Genomic DNA, 18,317 nt, shown 5'->3' with positions numbered 1-18,317 from the left:
GATGCCAAGACAGAAGGCCTCCAAAACTCTGGGGGAAAATGATTTTCAACCTAATTTCTATACCCAGCAAGACTACCAGTTAGGTGTAAAAGGAGTTCCTGTTGTAGCTTCAGTGAGTTAAGACCCAACCTTGTCTCTGTGAGGATGCAGGTTCGATCCCTGGCCTCATCCAGTGGGTTAAGGGTCCGGCATTGCCACAAACTGCAGCGTAGGTCACAGATGCAGGTCGGATCCTGTGTTGCCATGGCTGCCCTAGCCTGGGAACTTTCATATGTCACCAAAAAAAAAAAAGCAAAAAAATCCTCAAACCTCCCAACAAATTACATGTGAAAGCTCAACAAAGATATTTTAAGCTCTGCCATGAAAAAACTGTTCCTTCCATGCCTTCTTCGCTAGACGGACATTGAAGAGGGTAAAGCAAAGAGAGGGAGACAAGAAGACAAGGAGTAGAATTTTTGGAGGGCAATGAAGGAGATCTCAGCACAAAGGTTAAAGGAGTTGAGCAAAGCTAGAGAATAACCAGTCAGAGGGTATAAGGCCCTTCTAGAAAGAACATGGGTGGGCATATTAGGTTAAATAGTAACTTCCCCAAAGGTTCCTATCCTTAGAACCTTAGGATGTGACCCAAACAGGGTTTCTGCAGGTATCATGAGTTAAGATGAGGTATACTTAAACAGACCTTAATCTAATCTGACTGGTTTTAAGGCCACAAGATACATACGCACACACACACACAGAGGTGCCACAGAGGGAAGAAGACCATGTAAAGATGGAGGAGAAATTGGCGCAAAGCACCTATAAGCCAAAGAATGCCAAGGATGGTGGGCAACCACAAGAAATGAGGAGAGAGGCATATAACATCTCATTTCAGGAGCCCGCAGAAGGATCAGCTCTGCCCAAACCCTGACTTTGAACTTCTGGCCTCCAGAATTTGGAGAGAATACATTTCTATTGTTTGAAGCCACCAAGTTTGTGGCAACTTTCACAGCAGCCCTAGGATACTCGTACAGCAGGAATAAACAAAACAAAACAAAACAAAAAAAAAAGGGAACTAAAAGATTTCATGTTGTTGCATTAGATGATGGGTGGGGGAGGTGACACTACAGCATTTTCCAGTTCTGTTGAGAATTTGGGAGCATTAATGATGGCACCATAAAATGAGTAAATTAAAAGCGACTCCATGAAAAATAAAAAGTTAAATGTTGGAAGTAAAATCATTGTCCACCAGTTAGCTCAGGAGTAAAAAATATGTACACAGACATACTGATGTATATACACTGGATATGATTTTGCTGAAACCTGAAAAACTCTAAAGAAAGGATGATGGTGGTGGATGAAGAATTTTATATCCTTATCTTCCATCATAAGGAGTCAACAAATAATGCTTCAGATGAACAAATCAAGATATAGTAGAATTTTTTTTTTTGGCTGTGCCCGTGGCATGCAGAAGTTCCCAGGCCAGGGATCAAATCCGGGTCACAGCAATGACAACACCAGATCCTTAACCTTCCGAACCACCAGGGAATGCCAGTAAAATATTGTTTAGAAACTTGAGGGTAAATATTAGGAGGAACAGCTGATGAGTGGAAGGAGTTACCTCTGGGAGCAGAAGTAGGAGCCTTTTCACAAGACTGCATTTTTTTTTTCTTCTCATTATGATACTTGTAGTTCTATTTAATTCTTTAAACTAAGTACATATGTGACTTAGATAAAAAAATTACTTGCCTCAATTCTGGGTACTTTGGACAAACATGGATTCTGAGAGCCACCTGTTTATTATTTTTTCTTACATCTTTAACAGTGAGTTGGTGGAAATTTGAAAAACTGATAACGGCTTAAGTCCTGGTTCTCAGTGTGGTCCCTGGACCAGAAATAGCAGAGTCACCAGGCGCCCTGTCAGAAATGCAGAGCCTCAGGCTCCAGCGCTGGCCCACTGGCTCCAGCTTCTGAGGTCGGAGCCAGGGAGTCGGGATGGCTAAGCCCCCTGTATGATTCAGGGGGAGAACCACTGCTCTGAGTTCCCTCAGTGAGTAGAAGTTTGATTCATTTCCCATAAAAGCCAGAGATATCTCCCTTTTCTGGGCACAGACCGATACCCAAGTCATCTTAACAAAGTAAAAGCTCTGGAATTCCCTTTGTGGCTCAGCGGTTAACGAACCCTACTAGGATACATGAGGATGTGGGTTCTATCCCTGGCCTAGCTCAGTGGGTTAAGGATCTGGCGTTGCCATGAGCTGTAGTGTGGGTCACAGGCGCAGCTCAGATCCCGCATTGCTGTGGTTGTGGCTGTGGCCGGCAGCTGTAGCTCTGATTGGACCTCTAGCCTGGGAACCTCCATATGCCATGGGTGTGGCCCTAAAAACAAAACAAAACAAAAAAAAAAGTGAATAAATTATGACCCTGATATGATAGATGATGGAACTGTCCATGTTCATATATGGAAATCTCGGCATATCTGGGGTTCAAGGAATTCCAGATATGCAGAGCCCTATGGCTCCCGCTGGCCAGGGATCATGTGTTAATCAGGCTGCCAAAGCACCGAAGCAGGAGGGCTAAGTAAGCTCTGCCAGTTTGGGCAACTTCCCTGATGGTCTCATGAGGAGATAGGGCCCTTGTACGTAAGGATTTAGACAAGCAGAAAAGTCAGTGGAGGACTTTCCTGGCAGGGGCACTTCTTAATTAAAGGAACCAAGAAGAAAGTAAATGAAGCTAATGACTGATACACAGGACTAGCCCTCTAAGCCTACGAATTGCTCACAGAAACCTGACTCTGTCTAGAACCCAGTGGATAACTTACATGTGTTTATTAAATGAACAAGTGAGGAATGGATGGATGGACAGATAGGTGGGTGGCTGGCTGGCTGGCTGGCTGGCTGGATGGATGGATGGATAGACAGATGAATGGATGTGAGTGTGATTGGATGGGTAGATGGATGGACAAATGTATGGACGTGTGTGTGAATGGATGAGTAGATGGATGGATGGATAGATGAATGGATGTGTGTGTGAATGGATGGGTAGATGGATGGATGGATGGAAGGATGGACAGATGGATATTCGTTTATATAGAATAAGAGCTAAGGGGCTTTGTAAATAGGCAGGCCTTGGTTTGAATGCTGCTTCAACCCTTATCTTCAGTGTGAGCTGAGCACCTTATGTCACTTCACTGAGCCAAGGCTCCTCTGAGAGGCCTCTGGAGGTTGTTGCGCTGATTAAATAATGCATGCAAAGTGCTGTGCTCAATGCCTGGCATATGGCAGGTGCTCATGAAGTCAGAATTGTCATCATCCTCATTGACCAGAAAGGAAAGAAGGAAGAGAGGCAATGAGGGCTGCAGGTGGCTGTCTGGCTATAGTTTCCCCTCCTTCCTGGAAACTGAATCTTGAATTTCCTTTAGGCAGCTGGTCTGAGTAGCTTAAGCCAATCAATATACTCCATTCCCTCAGTCCTCTGTGGTTGGTTCCAGTTTGTGTATGACACCTAAGCTGGTCCAATCAGAGTGAATCTCAGAATATCTGCTGGGAATGCTGGGACATAGCCTCTTTTTTTTCTTTCATTAGATGTAATGGTGACCCCAACAAGTAGTCCAGAAACTGTCGGCAGTTACATTGGGAGCACCAGCCTAATGATAACACTGACATTCCGAAGGCAAAGCAGAAAGATGAAAATGATACTGAGTTGCTGGATTCAGCCTCACCTGAAGTTGGTGATCCCAATTTATATATACTTTTTTCTTTTCTTTTTAGGTCTGCACCCACTGCATATGGAAGTTCCCAGGCTAGGGGTCAAATCAGATTGACAGCTGCTGGCCTACGCCACAGCCACAGCAATGTGGGATCCGAGCCGCATCTGCGACCTACACCACAGCTCATGGCAATGCCAGATCCTTAACTCACTGAGTGAGGCCAGGAATTGAACCCACATCTTCATGGTTCCTAGTCGGATTTGCTTCTGCTGTGCCACAATGGGAACTCCAATTAATTTTTTATGTGTAAAGCCTAAGCCAGGTTTTATGATACCTACAGTCAAAAGCACCCAAACTGATACAGAAAGGACACAAGGATGAGGACATATGAATGGACCATCTAAGGAATATGAGGCAACGAGTGCTGGGGAATCACGTTGTAAAAAGGGTCTGGCTGCCAGAAACTGGGGCTAGCTTTTAGCTAGTAGTTCCCATTTAACAGAAAATAAACTCAAACCAGAGGGTTAAATATCATTACACAAGTTAACTAACTTAAGTGAGTGTACAACTGGAACTAGAAACCAAATCCTATTACAACGTAGTAAATCAACTATACTTAAGTAAAACTTTAAAAAATGAAAAGGGAGTTCCTGTCATGGTACAGTGGTTAATGAATCCGACTAGGAACCATGAGGTTTCGGGTTCGATCCCTGGCTTTACTCCATGGGTTAAGGATCCGGTATTGCCGTGAGCTGTGGTACAGGTCGGAGATGTGGCTCGGATCCCGCATTGTTGTGGCTCTGGTGTAGGCCGGCAGCTCTAGCTCCGATTCGACCCCTAGCCTGGGAACCTCCATATGCCTCAGGAAGCAGGAAAGAGACAAAAAATTTTTTAAAATGAAATAAATAAAAAAATAAAAATAAAAATGAAAGGGGAAAAAGAAAAACCCTTCTGCCCCAGTGCCCTTTCCCACATACCCCGCAGCCACCACACCCCTGGAGAAACGTACCCCATCCAAGGGCAACAAATCCCTGGAGGCATTTCCTTTCTGAGAAGAAGGAGATGACAAGGAGGGTGTGAAGGTAGAGGCCTTCCACCAGCAGCCAGGAGTAGTTGGCCATGATGCAGTACTGGAAGAAGACCATGACCAGCTTACAGCCCACCTACGAAGAGAGACAGCTGAGCCCAAGGGTGCACCTGTGGGCTTCTCTCCAGAAGTGGCCATGTGATGGGGTGAGGTGGCCGTCAGCAGGGATCCTTAGAGGTCCTGGCCAGTCAACAGTCACCGAGGCAGTGGGCCTCATGGCAGAGAGAGTGCAGTGAGAAGGGGATCCACACCTTCTACTTGAGGCCCTCCAGGCCCTCTAGCCTCAGGTGGGTGGGTGACTTGGTTGGGGTGGGGTGGGCTGGGGCAGGTGTGGGCTGTGTCCTGCAGAGCTCCAGAGCCCTCGCTGAGGCGGCCCACTGGCTGGGCCCAGGCCCCACCTCTGTGACCTAATGGCCACAGCAGTTTCCCTGAGAGTAGAGCCGTCCATGGGACCCAGCTGTGGTTTGCATGGTCTGAAGAGCCTGAGAGCCTGTTAGGTCCCCAGTACCTTGCTCCCTCAGTGATGGCAGCTGGGCAGGGTCTGGGAACCTGGCCCAAAGGGTGCTGCTAGCTGAGATCTGCCTCTTCAGCTGGGCCTGGGCACTGGCCCTTCTGGATGCTGCGGGTGGGGGTGGGGAGCGGGGAAGGCAGGCAGGCCTGGCCACACCAGGGGCCCAAGCAGGCATGTTACCCTGTGGGCATCGCAGTGGGCAGCATCGTCGGAGGAGAAGAGCACGGCATCCTTGATGAAGTTGGACAGGGCCCGAAGGATGAACGACACAAACAGGTGCATGTGGATGTAGTTGCGGGTACAGTGGAGCCTCCTGGAGGGAGAGAATGCCGGGAGGTGGGCCAGAGCCTGAGCCAGAGGTGCTGGGGCTCAGCCAGGCCCGCCCCTCCCCTGCACACCAGGGAGACCCAGGTCCCGCTCGTGACATCTCTGAAGCGCTCTGTTAGCAGAACCTTGGTGAGAGCCCAGGCTCCTGGTGCCCAGGCTACTCTGTCTCAAGCTGCAAATGGAAACAAACAACAACAACAAAAATAAATAAATAAATAAAGAAGTTTCCACTGTGGCAGAACAGGATTGGTGGTTTCTCTGGAGCATTGGGACAAAGGTTTGATCCCCAGCCAGGCACAGTGGGTTAAGGATCTGGTGTTGCTGCACTTGAGGCATAGGTGGAAACTGCGGCCGGGATCCGACCCCTGGCCTAAGAACTCCCAATGCTATGGGGTGGCCAAAAAAAGAAAAAAAAAAAAACTTAAGAAGAAAAAAGCTGACATTTTAAGGGCAAGATTATATTCTGCTCTATTACTTCCAGCTCCCAGAATTGTATGTGTTGGCGGGGACAAGTTGCACAGAGAGAACACAGGCTGTGGGGAGAAATCAGACCAGGTTCTGCTACTTTTCAGCTACGAGACCTAGAGCAAGCCTTGAACTAATCAAAGCCTAGGCTTCCTCCTTGCTGTAGGGGACAGAAGTATGTCACTTGTTCCCCTTCTTCTGGTATGGGAAACAGGCTTTCTTATGGGGAACACATTTCAGCTCTGGGTGGGGATGACTCCACCCCCCAACCTCATGACACCCCTAACCAATCAGCTGGCTGCAGTGATTGGCTCAACGTGACCCAAAGCCTGGCCTTGAGAATTCCCCCAGGACTTGAACTGCGACTAGAGGAGAAGAAGGTCTCTTTGCCCTGGTATTACTGAGCTGGTAGTGTGTGCCTCTGCAGCCACTAGTGGTTGTCTCTGCCACCCCTTCAGAAAGCCTGCCTGAGGATGAGGCCAATGCAGGGCGAAGAAATGATGGGAGATATACCGACTTTTGTGGATACCTTTCAGCACCTAGATCCAGCCACATCTAAAGCCGGTGCCCCTAAACTTGTCAGTTACTGTGCTTCAGGTCACCTTTGTTTTTCTTAAGCTGGTTTTTTTTTTTGTTTTGTTTTTTTGTCTTTGTTGTTGTTGTTGTTGCTATTTCTTGGGCCACTCCCGCAGCATATGGAGGTTCCCAGGCTAGGGGTCAAATCGGAGCTGTAGCCACCGGCCTACGCCAGAGCCACAGCAACGCGGGATCCGAGCCGCGTCTGCGACCTACATACACCACAGCTCACGGCAACGCCAGATCGTTAACCCACTGAGCAAGGGCAGGGACCGAACCCGCAACCTCATGGTTCCTAGTCGGATTCGTTAACCACTGCGCCACAACGGGAACTCCTGTTTTTTTTTTTAACTCTTCATTAATTGACATTTAGCTTCCATATATTTACTATTTCTATAAAAATTCACCAGTTTGATAAATGAGAAATTTTATTTTGGTTGTGGTTTTTTGTGTGTGTTCTTCAGGGCTGCACCCATGGTTCACGGAAGTTCCCAGGCAAGAGGTTGATTCTGAGCTACAGCTGCCAACCTACACCACAGCCATAGCAACACGGGATCCCAGCCGCATCTGGGATTTCTGTTTCTTGCAACCTAGAGTCTGGGTAATACACCTGTAAAATGGGGATAATGATCCCTATCTCATGGCATTGTGTGAAAATTAGAAATAATGTATGCAAAGCAGCAGGTACAGCAAGTTCTCAGTGATGTTCAGCAAATGTTGAATGGGTAAAGGAATGAATGAGGTCACAGAAGCTTCAGTGTTTAGCCCCAGGTAAGACTTATTATTATCATTATTATTATTATTATTATTATTATTGCTTTTTAGGGCCACAGACGTGGCATATGGAAGTTCCCAGGCTAGGGGTCGAATTGGAGCTGAAGGTGCTGACCTACATCACAGCCAAAGCAACGCCAGATCTGAGCCGTGTCAGAGACTTATACCACAGCTCACTGCAACACCGGATCCCTAACCCACTGAGTGAGGCCAGGGATCAAACCTGCATCCTCATGGACACTAGTCAGATTCATTTGGCTGCACCACAATGGGAACTCCAGGTAAGCTTTGGGTCAAGAGAGGATGAAATGGCCCGCTCGGATCTTCCTCTCTCTGATCTGAGCAATTAAAAAGGACCCAAAGTCTGTGTCTGGGGAAGCCTGGGAAGATGGCAAGCTGGCGGTGTGTTCTTACCTAAAAGCACAGAGGATGCTGAGCGCAACCAGGAGCATCACCAGGGAGGAGCTGTAGCCCACAGTGTACATGACCTTCAGCTTCAGAAGGTACTGGTACTGCAGAGAGAGAGGCATGTGTCAGTTCCCAGCCCCCCACCCCTGGCTGAACCTGCCCTTTTTTGCCTCAGAGTGTACCTGCTACAGGTTCCCTTCAACTCCAACAGCTCTTCTGTTCATAACCCAAAGACAGAAAATCAGAGATTCATGACATCTTGGCTTAGGAAAAGGCCTTGGGGATCACCTGATGCCAATGCAAACCTCTACCCCATATACAGAGCCCCTGACCACCCTGAATTCAAGCCTTTGCTTGTCTACTTCAGGGGTAAGGATCTCACTGCTTTTTGAGGAAGTCACTGGGTATACAACAGTGCAAAGGATTAGATAATTTTTTCTCAAGTGAGTCTAAAATCTATTACTTTTTAAAAAAATTTTTGTTCATATTTTATTTTTTTATTTTAAAATTTTTGGTCACACCCGTGGCATGTGGAAGTTCCCAGGCTAGGGGTGGAATTGGAGCTGCAGCTGCCGGCCTACACCACAGCCAAGCCAGATTCGAGCTTTGTCTGCCACCTATACTGCAGTTTGCAGCAATGCTGGATCCTGAACCCATTGAGCAAGGCCAGGGATCGAACCTGCATCCTCATAGATATTAGAAAGTTTCGTTACTGCTGAGCCATGACGAGAACTCCAAAAATCTATTACTTTTATTTTAAATCAAAGTTTTAAAACTTTTTATGTTGAAATAATTTCAGACTTACAGAGAAGTTGCGCAGACAGTACAGGGAGTTCTGTTTATCCTCTATCCAGCTACCCCTAATACTCACATTTTACATAACCAGAGTGCAATTATTGAAACCAGGAAATTAACACTGATACAATACTTTTAGCTACACTATAGACCGATATGAATTGTGACTGTTTTCCCATGGATATCCTTTAAAATCTATTACTTTATTTTTTATTTTAAAATCTATTACTTTAAAATTGTACCCATTGATTTCATTTCTGCTCCCGGAGCCACTTAAAATAAATTGAATTTGCCTTGCACCTAGAGCTCATTGTTATTTTATTTATTTATTTTTTGGCCTCACCCTCAGCATGTGGAAGTTCCTGGGGCAGGGAGCAAACCTGACCCAAGATCCTTAACCTGCTATGCCACAATGGAACTCCCATGGTTATTTTAAAAATAAACTTTCATTGTAGAATAGTTTATAGAAGAGTGACAAAGATTCTACAAAGAGGCTTATCATTTCTGAATACAGCTATTCTGCCTACCTGTCCTTCACTTATCATCTGAGCATTAAATATTCCATGTCTTTAATCTCTTTCCATAGCCCTTCATCATTTTTCTCAACTAATATGGTCCAGTTTGTGAATGCCCCCCCTTTTTTTTTTCTTTTAGACCGTGCCTGTGGCATGCAGAAGTTCCTGGGCCAGGGATCGAACCTGCGCCAAAGCAGCGACAATGCTGGATCCTTAAGCACTAGGCCACCAGGGAACTCTGTGAATGTCCTTCTTAAGTAAAACACCCAGAACCAGATAGCTGAAGAGCTCCACAGGTATTCTCTGACTAGGAAGAAATGGAGTGGGACCATCACCTCCCCGGATCTACACACTGCACTCCTATTAACACAGCCAAATAGTCATTTACTTGTTCTACTAACTCATCTTTGATTCAAAAAGATCTCAATATAACGGAATAATGTGACATGAAATAAATGTAAATACCTGTATTTTTTAGGTTCAAAATATTGTAGAGAGGTCCAAACCCAGGACTGTTACTACTCACCAGCTGTGTGACCTTGGGAAAATTACTTAACATCTCTGAGCCTCAGAGCCTTCACCTACAAAATGGGGATGATATCTATGTTGCAGGCTTGTTGGAAGAACAAATAGGGTATCAGGTAGAGTATCTAGATAATGCCTGGCACTTAGAAGACACTCAGTACACCTTAATTTCCCCCCATCTCCACCCTCTACCGCTCCCCACCCATCATTCATTCTGAGTCAACAGTCTGAGATTATGGAATGAAGTATGAGGTATGAGGTAGCTACTAAAACAGGCCTCTTGTCAGTTACAGTAATGAAGTGCCTTGGAGCAGCTGTCAAGTCTGGAGTGTTTCATCCAGTTCTGGACATGTTATTGTAAGAGAAGCATTAATAAACTGGAGGATTTCTGGAGGACGGTGACTGGGTCATCTGAAGAGAGCATTAAAAAACTGGATACACTACACCTCAAAGGAAAAAAGCAAACATAGGGAAGAAAAGTATTAAAATGATAGATAAGAAAAGGCTTAACTGAGCTCCAGCAGGGGGAGTTACCAGAAAGTAGATTTAACTCAGAGAGACCCAATTTTTTCTGTCAGTGAAAGGGGACAGGGTTGATGGATTGGCTGCCACGTGCCACTGAGCTTCCCCACTGAGGTGACTGCAATTCCAGAAGCCAGGAGCCACCTCTCAGGAATGAGAGGGAGAGTCAAAACACAGTAGTTTGCACCAGATGAATGGTTCCTAAATTTGGGGACATTAAAGAGCAGTGAAATGTCAAAAAACCTGGAGGACTCAAGTTCCCTGGTGGCCTAGTGTCGTCACTGCTGTGGTTTGGGTTCCACCCCTGGCCCAGGAACTTTTGCATGCCATAGGTGCAGCTGAAAAACAACCAAACAAAAAGCTGGAGGACCAATGTGTCAACCTAGGATCCTGCCATGTCCGGGATGCCCCCCATGGCTGAGGGCATCAGCCTCACTCCCAGGACCTGGTTTTGCAGCTTTCAGTTCAGAAGCAGACTGGGCCAGCCTGAGGCATGGGGTGACAAGTGTAGAGTGCTCAGGCTGAGTATCCTGTGCCGTCCTGTGCCTGGGTTACAGTCTGTCAGGAACCCTCAGGACACCCCGGCCAGCTCTGCCTTTAAGATCTGACCCTGTTTCCAAGAAGCCATGTGTGATCTCAGTGCCCTAGCCCTCAACATCAGCAGCTGTGCAGCCCCCAGCAGAGTGGAGATGCAGACGGAAGCCTCACTGCTGTCTGTCCTGGACCCAGTTGCCTATCTCTCTGCTCTGTGTCTTGGTTGGGCCACCCTCTTGCTCTCTCCTCTGCACCAGGGGTCAGTAAACTTTTTTTTTTTTAGGGCTGCACTTGCGGCATATGGAAGTTCCCAGGCTAAGGGTCTAATTAGAGCTGCAGCTGCCGGCCTACGCCACAGCCACAGCGATGCCAGATCCAAGCCACACCTGCAACCTATGCTGCAGCTCACACCAATGCCAGATCCTTAACCCACTGAGTGAGGCCAGGGATCGAATCTGCATCCTCATGGATACTAGTCAGAATCTTAACCTGCTGAGCCACAATGTGAACTCCAGCAGACATTTTTCCATACAGGGACAGCCAGTAAACACTTTAGGTGTGGGTACCACTTGGTCTTTTTTGCAGCTATTCTACTCTGCGCTTGTAGTACAAATGGGCATGGCTGTGTGTCAATAAAACTTTATTTGGAAAAGCTGGTGGTGGGCTGGATTTGGCACAGGGGCTAAAGTTGGCTAACCTCTGCTCTGGGTAAGCAAATCCCATTTTATTTCTCCAAATGGCCGCTTTGCCAGGTCTTGCTGCTAATGTGAGTCCACCGTTGGCAACTGGTGGGTGCCAAGCCAGGAAGTTGCAAAAGACAACCAGCAAATGTGTACTTTCAGCATCATTTGATTAAAAGAAAAAAAAAGAGAAGAAAAGAAGAGTGTCTGCTGTGGCGCAATGATTTTGGCAGCCGGGCTCCCCTGCCTGCCAGAGCCCCAGGCTCCTCTGAGAAGGGACATATGTGAGCACACACTGTGGCCAGGCACCTGCCTCAGCACCTCCATGTGTTTACTCTGGTTCTCCTGACGATCCTGTGAGGTCAGGACTATTCCTAACCCCATTTCCCTGGTGAAGTAACTGAGGCACAAGGAAGTTAAGTCCTCCCCATCCCACCAAGGCTGCGAGGCTGAGTTCAAACTCACTCTGGCTGACAGACCAGGGCAGGGAAGTGGGCCGGCCACCCCAGGGAAAGCAGGGGAGGTGAGGAGGGGCAGCCCCAGGTCGCCTGACCTCAGCCCTGGGGCACCTCACTCCACCCTCCCCCAGACACTTCTGCCCCACAGGGAGGGCTTACCCGCTTCTCGTTGGACAAGGAGTCGTTCACATTAACCCCACAGGCCAGGTCAGGCCTGGGGAAGGTTTCCGACCAGCCATCCTGCGTGCAGTTTCGAAACATGGAACCTGTGGGGGCCAAGCATCCTGTGGTGAGCGTGGGGACCCGGGACTGCCCTTCCGTCACCCTGTCCCTTTCTCTGAACCAGCTCCCCATTTGCCCAGCTGGTTCTCCTTCTTTCTTTCCTTCCTCCCTCCCTCCCTCCTTTCTTTTCTTTCTTTCTTTCGTTCGTTCGTTCGTTCTTTCTTTCGTTCTTTCTCTCTTTCTCCCCCCCTTCCTTCCTTCCTTCTTTCTTTCTTTCTTTCTCTGTCTTTCTCCCCCCCTCCTTCCTTCTCTCTTTTTCCTTTCTTCTTTCCTTTTGTTTTGGCTGTTTTAGGGCCACACTTGCAGAATATGGAGGTTCCCAGGCTAGGGCTCAAATCGGAGCTTCAGCTGCCAGCAACTCAGGAACCAAGCCGTGTCTGCGACCTACACCACAGCTCATGGCAATGCCGGATCCTTAACCCACTGAGTGAGGCCAGGGATCGAAGCCACATCCTCATGGATCCTAGTCGGGTTCGTTAACTGCTGAGCCACGAAGGGAACTCCAGCCCAACTGGTTCTTGAAGGCTTGGTAAGAGTCAGTTGGGAAAAGTGGTGAGAAAGGTATGTAGGCAGGTGGCCTTAGAGGGGTAAAGGCCCAGGATGCATGTGCGTCGTGCACAGATCCTTGATCCCTGGACCTGCAAACCGGGACGGCCTTGAACCAGTACCCCTTCACCCACATCCTCAGCCATACCCCCTACGGCCCACTGTGCCAGGCACCAGGCTTTATTTACAATAAGGGATGTGACTGACATGTGTCACAGGCCCTAGGCACCAAAAAGCCAGGCCCAAGCAAAAGTTCCAGTGTCACTGCTCCGACTCTGCTCGTTGCCCTCAGGTCCCAGCCCCACTCCAGGGGTCTCTTAGACATCTGGTGCCACTGCAACCCACTTCATCCTAGGCCCATCTGTGACCACCCCAGCCCTCGCCATTCCTTCCCTGGCTCCAAACCCCACTGCCCATCCTCCATCCCCTGCCTGAGGTGCCCCTTCTGGCTTCTTTTTTTTTTTTTTCTTTTTCTTTTTAGGGCTGCTCCTGTGGCATATGGAAGTTCCCAGGCTAGGGGCTGTATTGGAACTGCAGCTGCCAGCCTGCACCACCACAGAGCAACTCAGGATCCGAGCCTCGTCTGTGATCCTACACCACATCTCAAGGCAACACCCGACATTTAACCCACTAAGTGGGGCCAAGGATTGAACCCACATCCTCAGATACTATGTGGGGTTGTTAACTCCCTGAGTCACAAGGGGAACTCCAGTAGCTCTGTTTTACATCTAACTTTACATCCTGCTGCTCAGCATTTGAAAACCAGCAGAGCGGCCGCAGAACTAAAACCTTCCAGGCAGCCGCCCCTCTTGGAAGGAATGGATCTACTAGTCTTTCAACCATGATGACAAGGATACACCCTGTGTTTCTCTGCATTATACATCACAAGATGACTGCACCCTAACCCTCCAGCACAAGGCTGCACTCTGCGCCCCTCACACCGTGGTGACAATGGCTCCTTGGCCTCCCCTAGCAAATGATGTGCTCCTGCGTGTTCTCCAGGGGCTGCCCAGAGCCCTTGCTCATCAAACACCTGCAGCCAGGCAGGCTAGGAGAGCAAATGAGGGGGAAAAAGGAGCCTGCTCTAAGCTCTTCTATAACAGAAGAGGGGGGGGTTGCCCACAGGGGGATTTTAGAACAGGAGCCCGAAGACAGGAAGAGGAGCTGCCAGCCTAGAAGGAAGTCTTGGAAAGCCCTCAGGAGAAGCGTCTCTGCATGCACTGACCAGCCCAGTTGCTTCCTCCGCTCCAGCTGCCAAAGAGGGCTGGCCGAGTTCCGGTCCCTGGGCCGGATGCTGTGGAGGCTGCGGTGCAGGGAGCTGATCCCAGCCCTGCTGTTGGGAGCCTGCCTCTCCTTCTGCTCTGATGAGTAGCCTGCCCAGGGCCCCCCCAGCCTCCCTAGCTGGGCTTGACATGCTCCTCTCTGGCATGGTCTAGACAGGGTCTAGGCCACTGTCTCTCAGAGTTTAGAATCAGTTTCCTCTGAGCTGAAGAAACATGGTGTGCCTTTCTAGAACCAGCCACTAATGCTGATGTACAGATTCTGATCTAACCCTCACAGCGCCCCACTGCGGGAGATGCTGCCAGCCCATCTTACAAAATCAAGGCCCAGAATCGGGTAGCAGCACCCAGCAGGGATGTGTTCCAATACTGCACTGCCCTCCTGCCTGGCCATCTCCCTGCTATCCCACGGGGAGCTCTAGCAGGATCCTGTGGCTTCTGGGGTCTGGGAATGCCAGGTCTATGACAGCTCCTGAGTCCTGGCACACAGGTTTGGAACCAGGTGGATCTGAGTTGGAAACCTAGCACTGGCTCTTGGTTGCTGCGTGCCCTTAGGTGCAACACTTCCCTGCGCCCAATGGAAATAATCAACCACACTGCAGGACCTGGCCCGAAGCACGGCGGCACATGGAAATCACTGAGGCTGGTGCCAGACAGAGAGTGTGTGAGCTGCGGGGCTACTTCCCTTCTGCTTTGGACCTTTCTAAAATAGACCAGGAGGTGTTCCCGCTATGGCATGGCGGGTTAAGAATCCAGAGTTGTCTCTGCAATGGCATGGGTTCAATCCCCAGCCTGGCACAGTGGGTAAAGGACCCAGCATTGCCACAGCTGAGGCACTGGATATGATCCCTGGTCCGGGAACTGCCTTAAGCCATGGGCAGTTAAATAAAATATATGAGGAGTGGTGGGGCTTGGAGCCTTGGAATTCAGGAGCACGGAAGAGTTCTGTAATTAACTCAAGTAAGGTAGGTTGTTAGACAGGAAAGAATGGTAGTCAAAGGTAGGCTGGTTGGATGAGAAGCTGAATTAAAAGCACACAAACTCCCTGGAATCCAGAGGCTCTTATCAGACAGCATGATCCATGTCCCTAGAGACTGGGCTGCCAGTCTCGAGGCCTCTCCTCATGGACCCAGCAGGGTTCCCGAGACAGATGCTGCACATGATCCAGGCCAGGTGCCCAGAGCAGAGGACAAGGCGGTGCCTCTGCCACTGGGCTCCTGGTAGAACTGCAGAGGGGACCAGGGCTGGGCTCTCCTCTTGAGTCCCTTCTATCCCACCCACTTTCTCTGGGTTTAGATTCCTAATAGGTAAGGGGTGCTGACCCAGGGGCAGGTCCCTAAACACCTCAAGGGCCCCCAAAAGTACAGTCAGAATTTTTGTACAGATACATGTGTGCAGCTTGGGGAAGAGCCAGGCCAGAGCTTTTATTTGATTCTTAAAAGCTTTTTGAGGACCCTAATCAGGTTAGGAATCTCTACTGCTTTAAGGCTCCAGTCCCCACCGAGACAGCAGGGAAAGAAAGCCAAGGCCTGACCCCACTGGGGAAGCGTGTTTTTAAATAAGAAACTCAGGAAGACCAGTGCCCTCTTAAGACTCAAAGGAATGCATCCTAGAGGGAACATTCTAAGCCCTGCCCCAAATATCTGGGGGCAGAAACCAGCCTGTGGTTTCTCCAGTCACATGGATATTCATCCTGTCTGGGCCCATGCAGTGGGTGCCCTGAGAAAGAATTAATTTATTATACTTTTTTTTTTGTATGTGTCTTTTTAGGGTGGCACTGTGTGGCATATGGAAGTTCCCAGGCTAGGAGTCAAATCAGAGCTACAGCTGCTGGCCTACGCCACAGCTCACAGCAACGCTGGTTCCTTAACCCACTCTGAGAAGCCAGGGATCGAACCAATGTCCTCATGGATACTAGTTGGGTCTGTTAACCTCTGGGCCATGATGGGAACTCCTTTATTCTACTTTTTTCTTCTTTCAAAAAGAAAGGTCCAGGGCACCAGCCAGTCCTCGCTGGGTGCCCCTCCCTGGGTTGGGATGGGGAGCCCTGAAATCCTTGGGACACCACTGAGGAGCCTTCCTTCCTGAGAGGAGAAGGAGGGGCTGGGAGGATTCCCAGACACCCCAGGTGAATCCATGGACAGGGAGGTGGCGGTGGGAGGGCAGTTACTGGTGAGTAACTGACGCTGGACTGGTCCTGACCTATGCTCCTTGGCTGCCCACCCTCCCGCCCCGCCCCACCTCCTGGATCCTGCATTGCACTTGGGTTAGGGTGGCAGTGGGGGATCCATCAGAGGTGGGCAGCACCTCCTTTCAAACGTGAAGGCAGCCCCACAGCGGCACCATGTGGCAGAAAGAAGAAACTTCAGCAGACGTGGGTAGAGGACGTCCCTGCCAGAGCACATACTTGAACCGCACGCCTGGGTAACCTTGGCTGGTCATGCGTATTTAAAGGTTGGGGCGCCTCAAGAAGGAAACTGTGGGCTTCTAGTTAATGAGGCAGACCGGAGTTCAAGTAATCAACAGGGGAGAGATGTGGCCTTGAGCATGGCTCTGCCTGACCCCTCTGCAGAAGAGCAGAGGGGATGCTGATGAGGGTGGTGGGGCACCATGGCTGTGGGATGCTGTGAGGGGAGGGCTGGGGAAGGAGGAGAGCTTCAAGTCCCTCCAACAGGAGACCTTGGCCAGCTGAGAGAAGCATTGAACCGGGAGCTAGAGACCAGGCTGGTCTTGCTCCAGTCAACCTTATCTGACTTAACCTCCTGTGGCCTGAGCTCCTCAGATCCCAGAGAGGGACATGGAGGGTCATGCCAGGAGATTAAAAACTGCTGGTAAGTTTGCTGGCCTGATTTGGGGGAGGAGAGGAAGGACAAGAAGAGACAAGGTGGATACAACCACTGTGGAAAACAGTATGGAGGTACCTTAGAAAACTATATATAGAACTACCATATGACCCAGTAATCCCACTCTTGGGCATATATCCGGACAAAACTTTTCTTGAAGAAGACACGTGCACCTGCATGTTTACTGCAGTGCCATTCACAATAGCCAAGACACGGAAAAAACCTAAATGTCCATTGACATATGATTGGATTAAGAAGATGTAGTACACACACACACACACACACACCACACTGGAATACTACTCAGCCATAAAAAACAACAAAACGATGCCATTTGCAGCAACACACATGGAACAAGAGACTTTCATACTAAGTGAACTAAGTCAAAAAGAGAAAGACAAATACCATATGATATCACTTATATCTGGAATCTAATATACGGCACGAATGAACCTTTCCACAGAAAAAATCATGGACATGGAGAAAAGGCTTGTGGTTGTCAAGGGGGAGGGAGTGGGATGGACTGGGAATTTGGAGTTAATAGATGCAAACTATTGCCTTTGGAATGGATAAGCAAAGGATCCCTGCTGTTTAGCACTGGGAACTGTATCTAGTCACTTGTGATGGAGCATGATAATGTGAGAAAAAAGAATGTATACATGTATGTGTGACTGGGTCACCTTGCTGTACAGTAGAAAATTGACAGAACACTGTAAACCAGCTATAATGGAAATAAAAATCATTATTAAAAAAATAAAATTCACATCAAACACTCAAAAAAAAAAAAAGGGACCTGAGGGGAGAAGAGAAGGGATAAAGGAAGATAATTAAAATTTATTTCCAAGCATGGCTTTATGGGCAGGTATTCTTTATTCTCCCCTATTTTATTTTTGTTTTTTTTATTTTTAAAAATTTTTTATTCTCCCCATTTTTCAGGTGAGAAAATTGAGACTAAGAGATAATGAGGAACTTGGACCCTGAGACAGACTGGTGCCCAGCTGGACCCCATGTCCCCATGTCCCTTGCAGTAGGCATCACCATGACTGAACTCTGGCAGAGGCCACCTGGGCAGACAAATTGTCACCTCCAGGCCTGGTCTTCTCAGTCTCCCCCATGTGATCCTGTGGGTCCTTTTCCCCTCACCAGTCAGAAGAGAGGCTGGTGTCAAAAGCACTAGCAGAGAGGGGCTGGGCTTCAGGGGCTTCAGGTGGGCAGGCAGTGCATGCAGGCTTTAGGATTTGAGGGATGGGTCTGCTGTGGCAGCTAGTGGGACCCAAGAAGTCAATGGAGGAGTGGGATTCAGACCGGCCCCCCCTGGTCCCCTCCAATTCCTCTAAAAACCCCCTGGTTCCCTCCAATTCCTCTATCAGGGGTGTCAGGTGAGGATGAGCAGGACAGGGAGCTGTAGAACCATGTCCCCCAAATCTGGCATGCACGTGTGCCCGTGTGCACTAAAGGATGAAAAGATGCAGGACATACGCTCTTCTCTCACGCTGCACAGCCA

At 48.8% G+C, this 18,317-nt stretch overlaps 1 protein-coding gene across 8 annotated transcripts in view; it reads right to left on the bottom strand.

Annotated features, from left to right (window-relative positions):
- SCTR (secretin receptor) overlaps nucleotides 1-18,317 on the bottom strand; it is an 80,209-nt gene that overhangs the window by 24,301 nt on the left and 37,591 nt on the right. For 6 of the 8 annotated variants that reach the window (XR_014828804.1, XR_014828805.1, XR_014828806.1 and 3 more), the window contains exons 4-7: nucleotides 12,022-12,128; nucleotides 7,840-7,937; nucleotides 5,464-5,596; nucleotides 4,695-4,848 (exon numbers count right to left, since the gene is read on the bottom strand). Coding sequence is in view for 5 of the 8 variants with exons in the window: in XM_084998154.1 (XP_084854280.1) it covers nucleotides 4,695-4,848; nucleotides 5,464-5,596; nucleotides 7,840-7,937; nucleotides 12,022-12,128 (492 nt within the window). In the remaining 3 variants the exon portion in view is untranslated. 8 annotated transcript variants of the gene reach the window in all.

Source organism: Sus scrofa, chromosome 15, assembly GCF_054392235.1.
Source record: "Sus scrofa isolate SSC_HxYL_T2T_F1_AM1 chromosome 15, Sscrofa_HxYL_maternal_Yorkshire_Landrace_v2.0, whole genome shotgun sequence".
Lineage (NCBI taxonomy): Eukaryota > Metazoa > Chordata > Mammalia > Artiodactyla > Suidae > Sus > Sus scrofa.
Note: the sequence above shows the minus strand (reverse complement) of the source record. Positions and strands in the feature narration are given on the sequence as shown.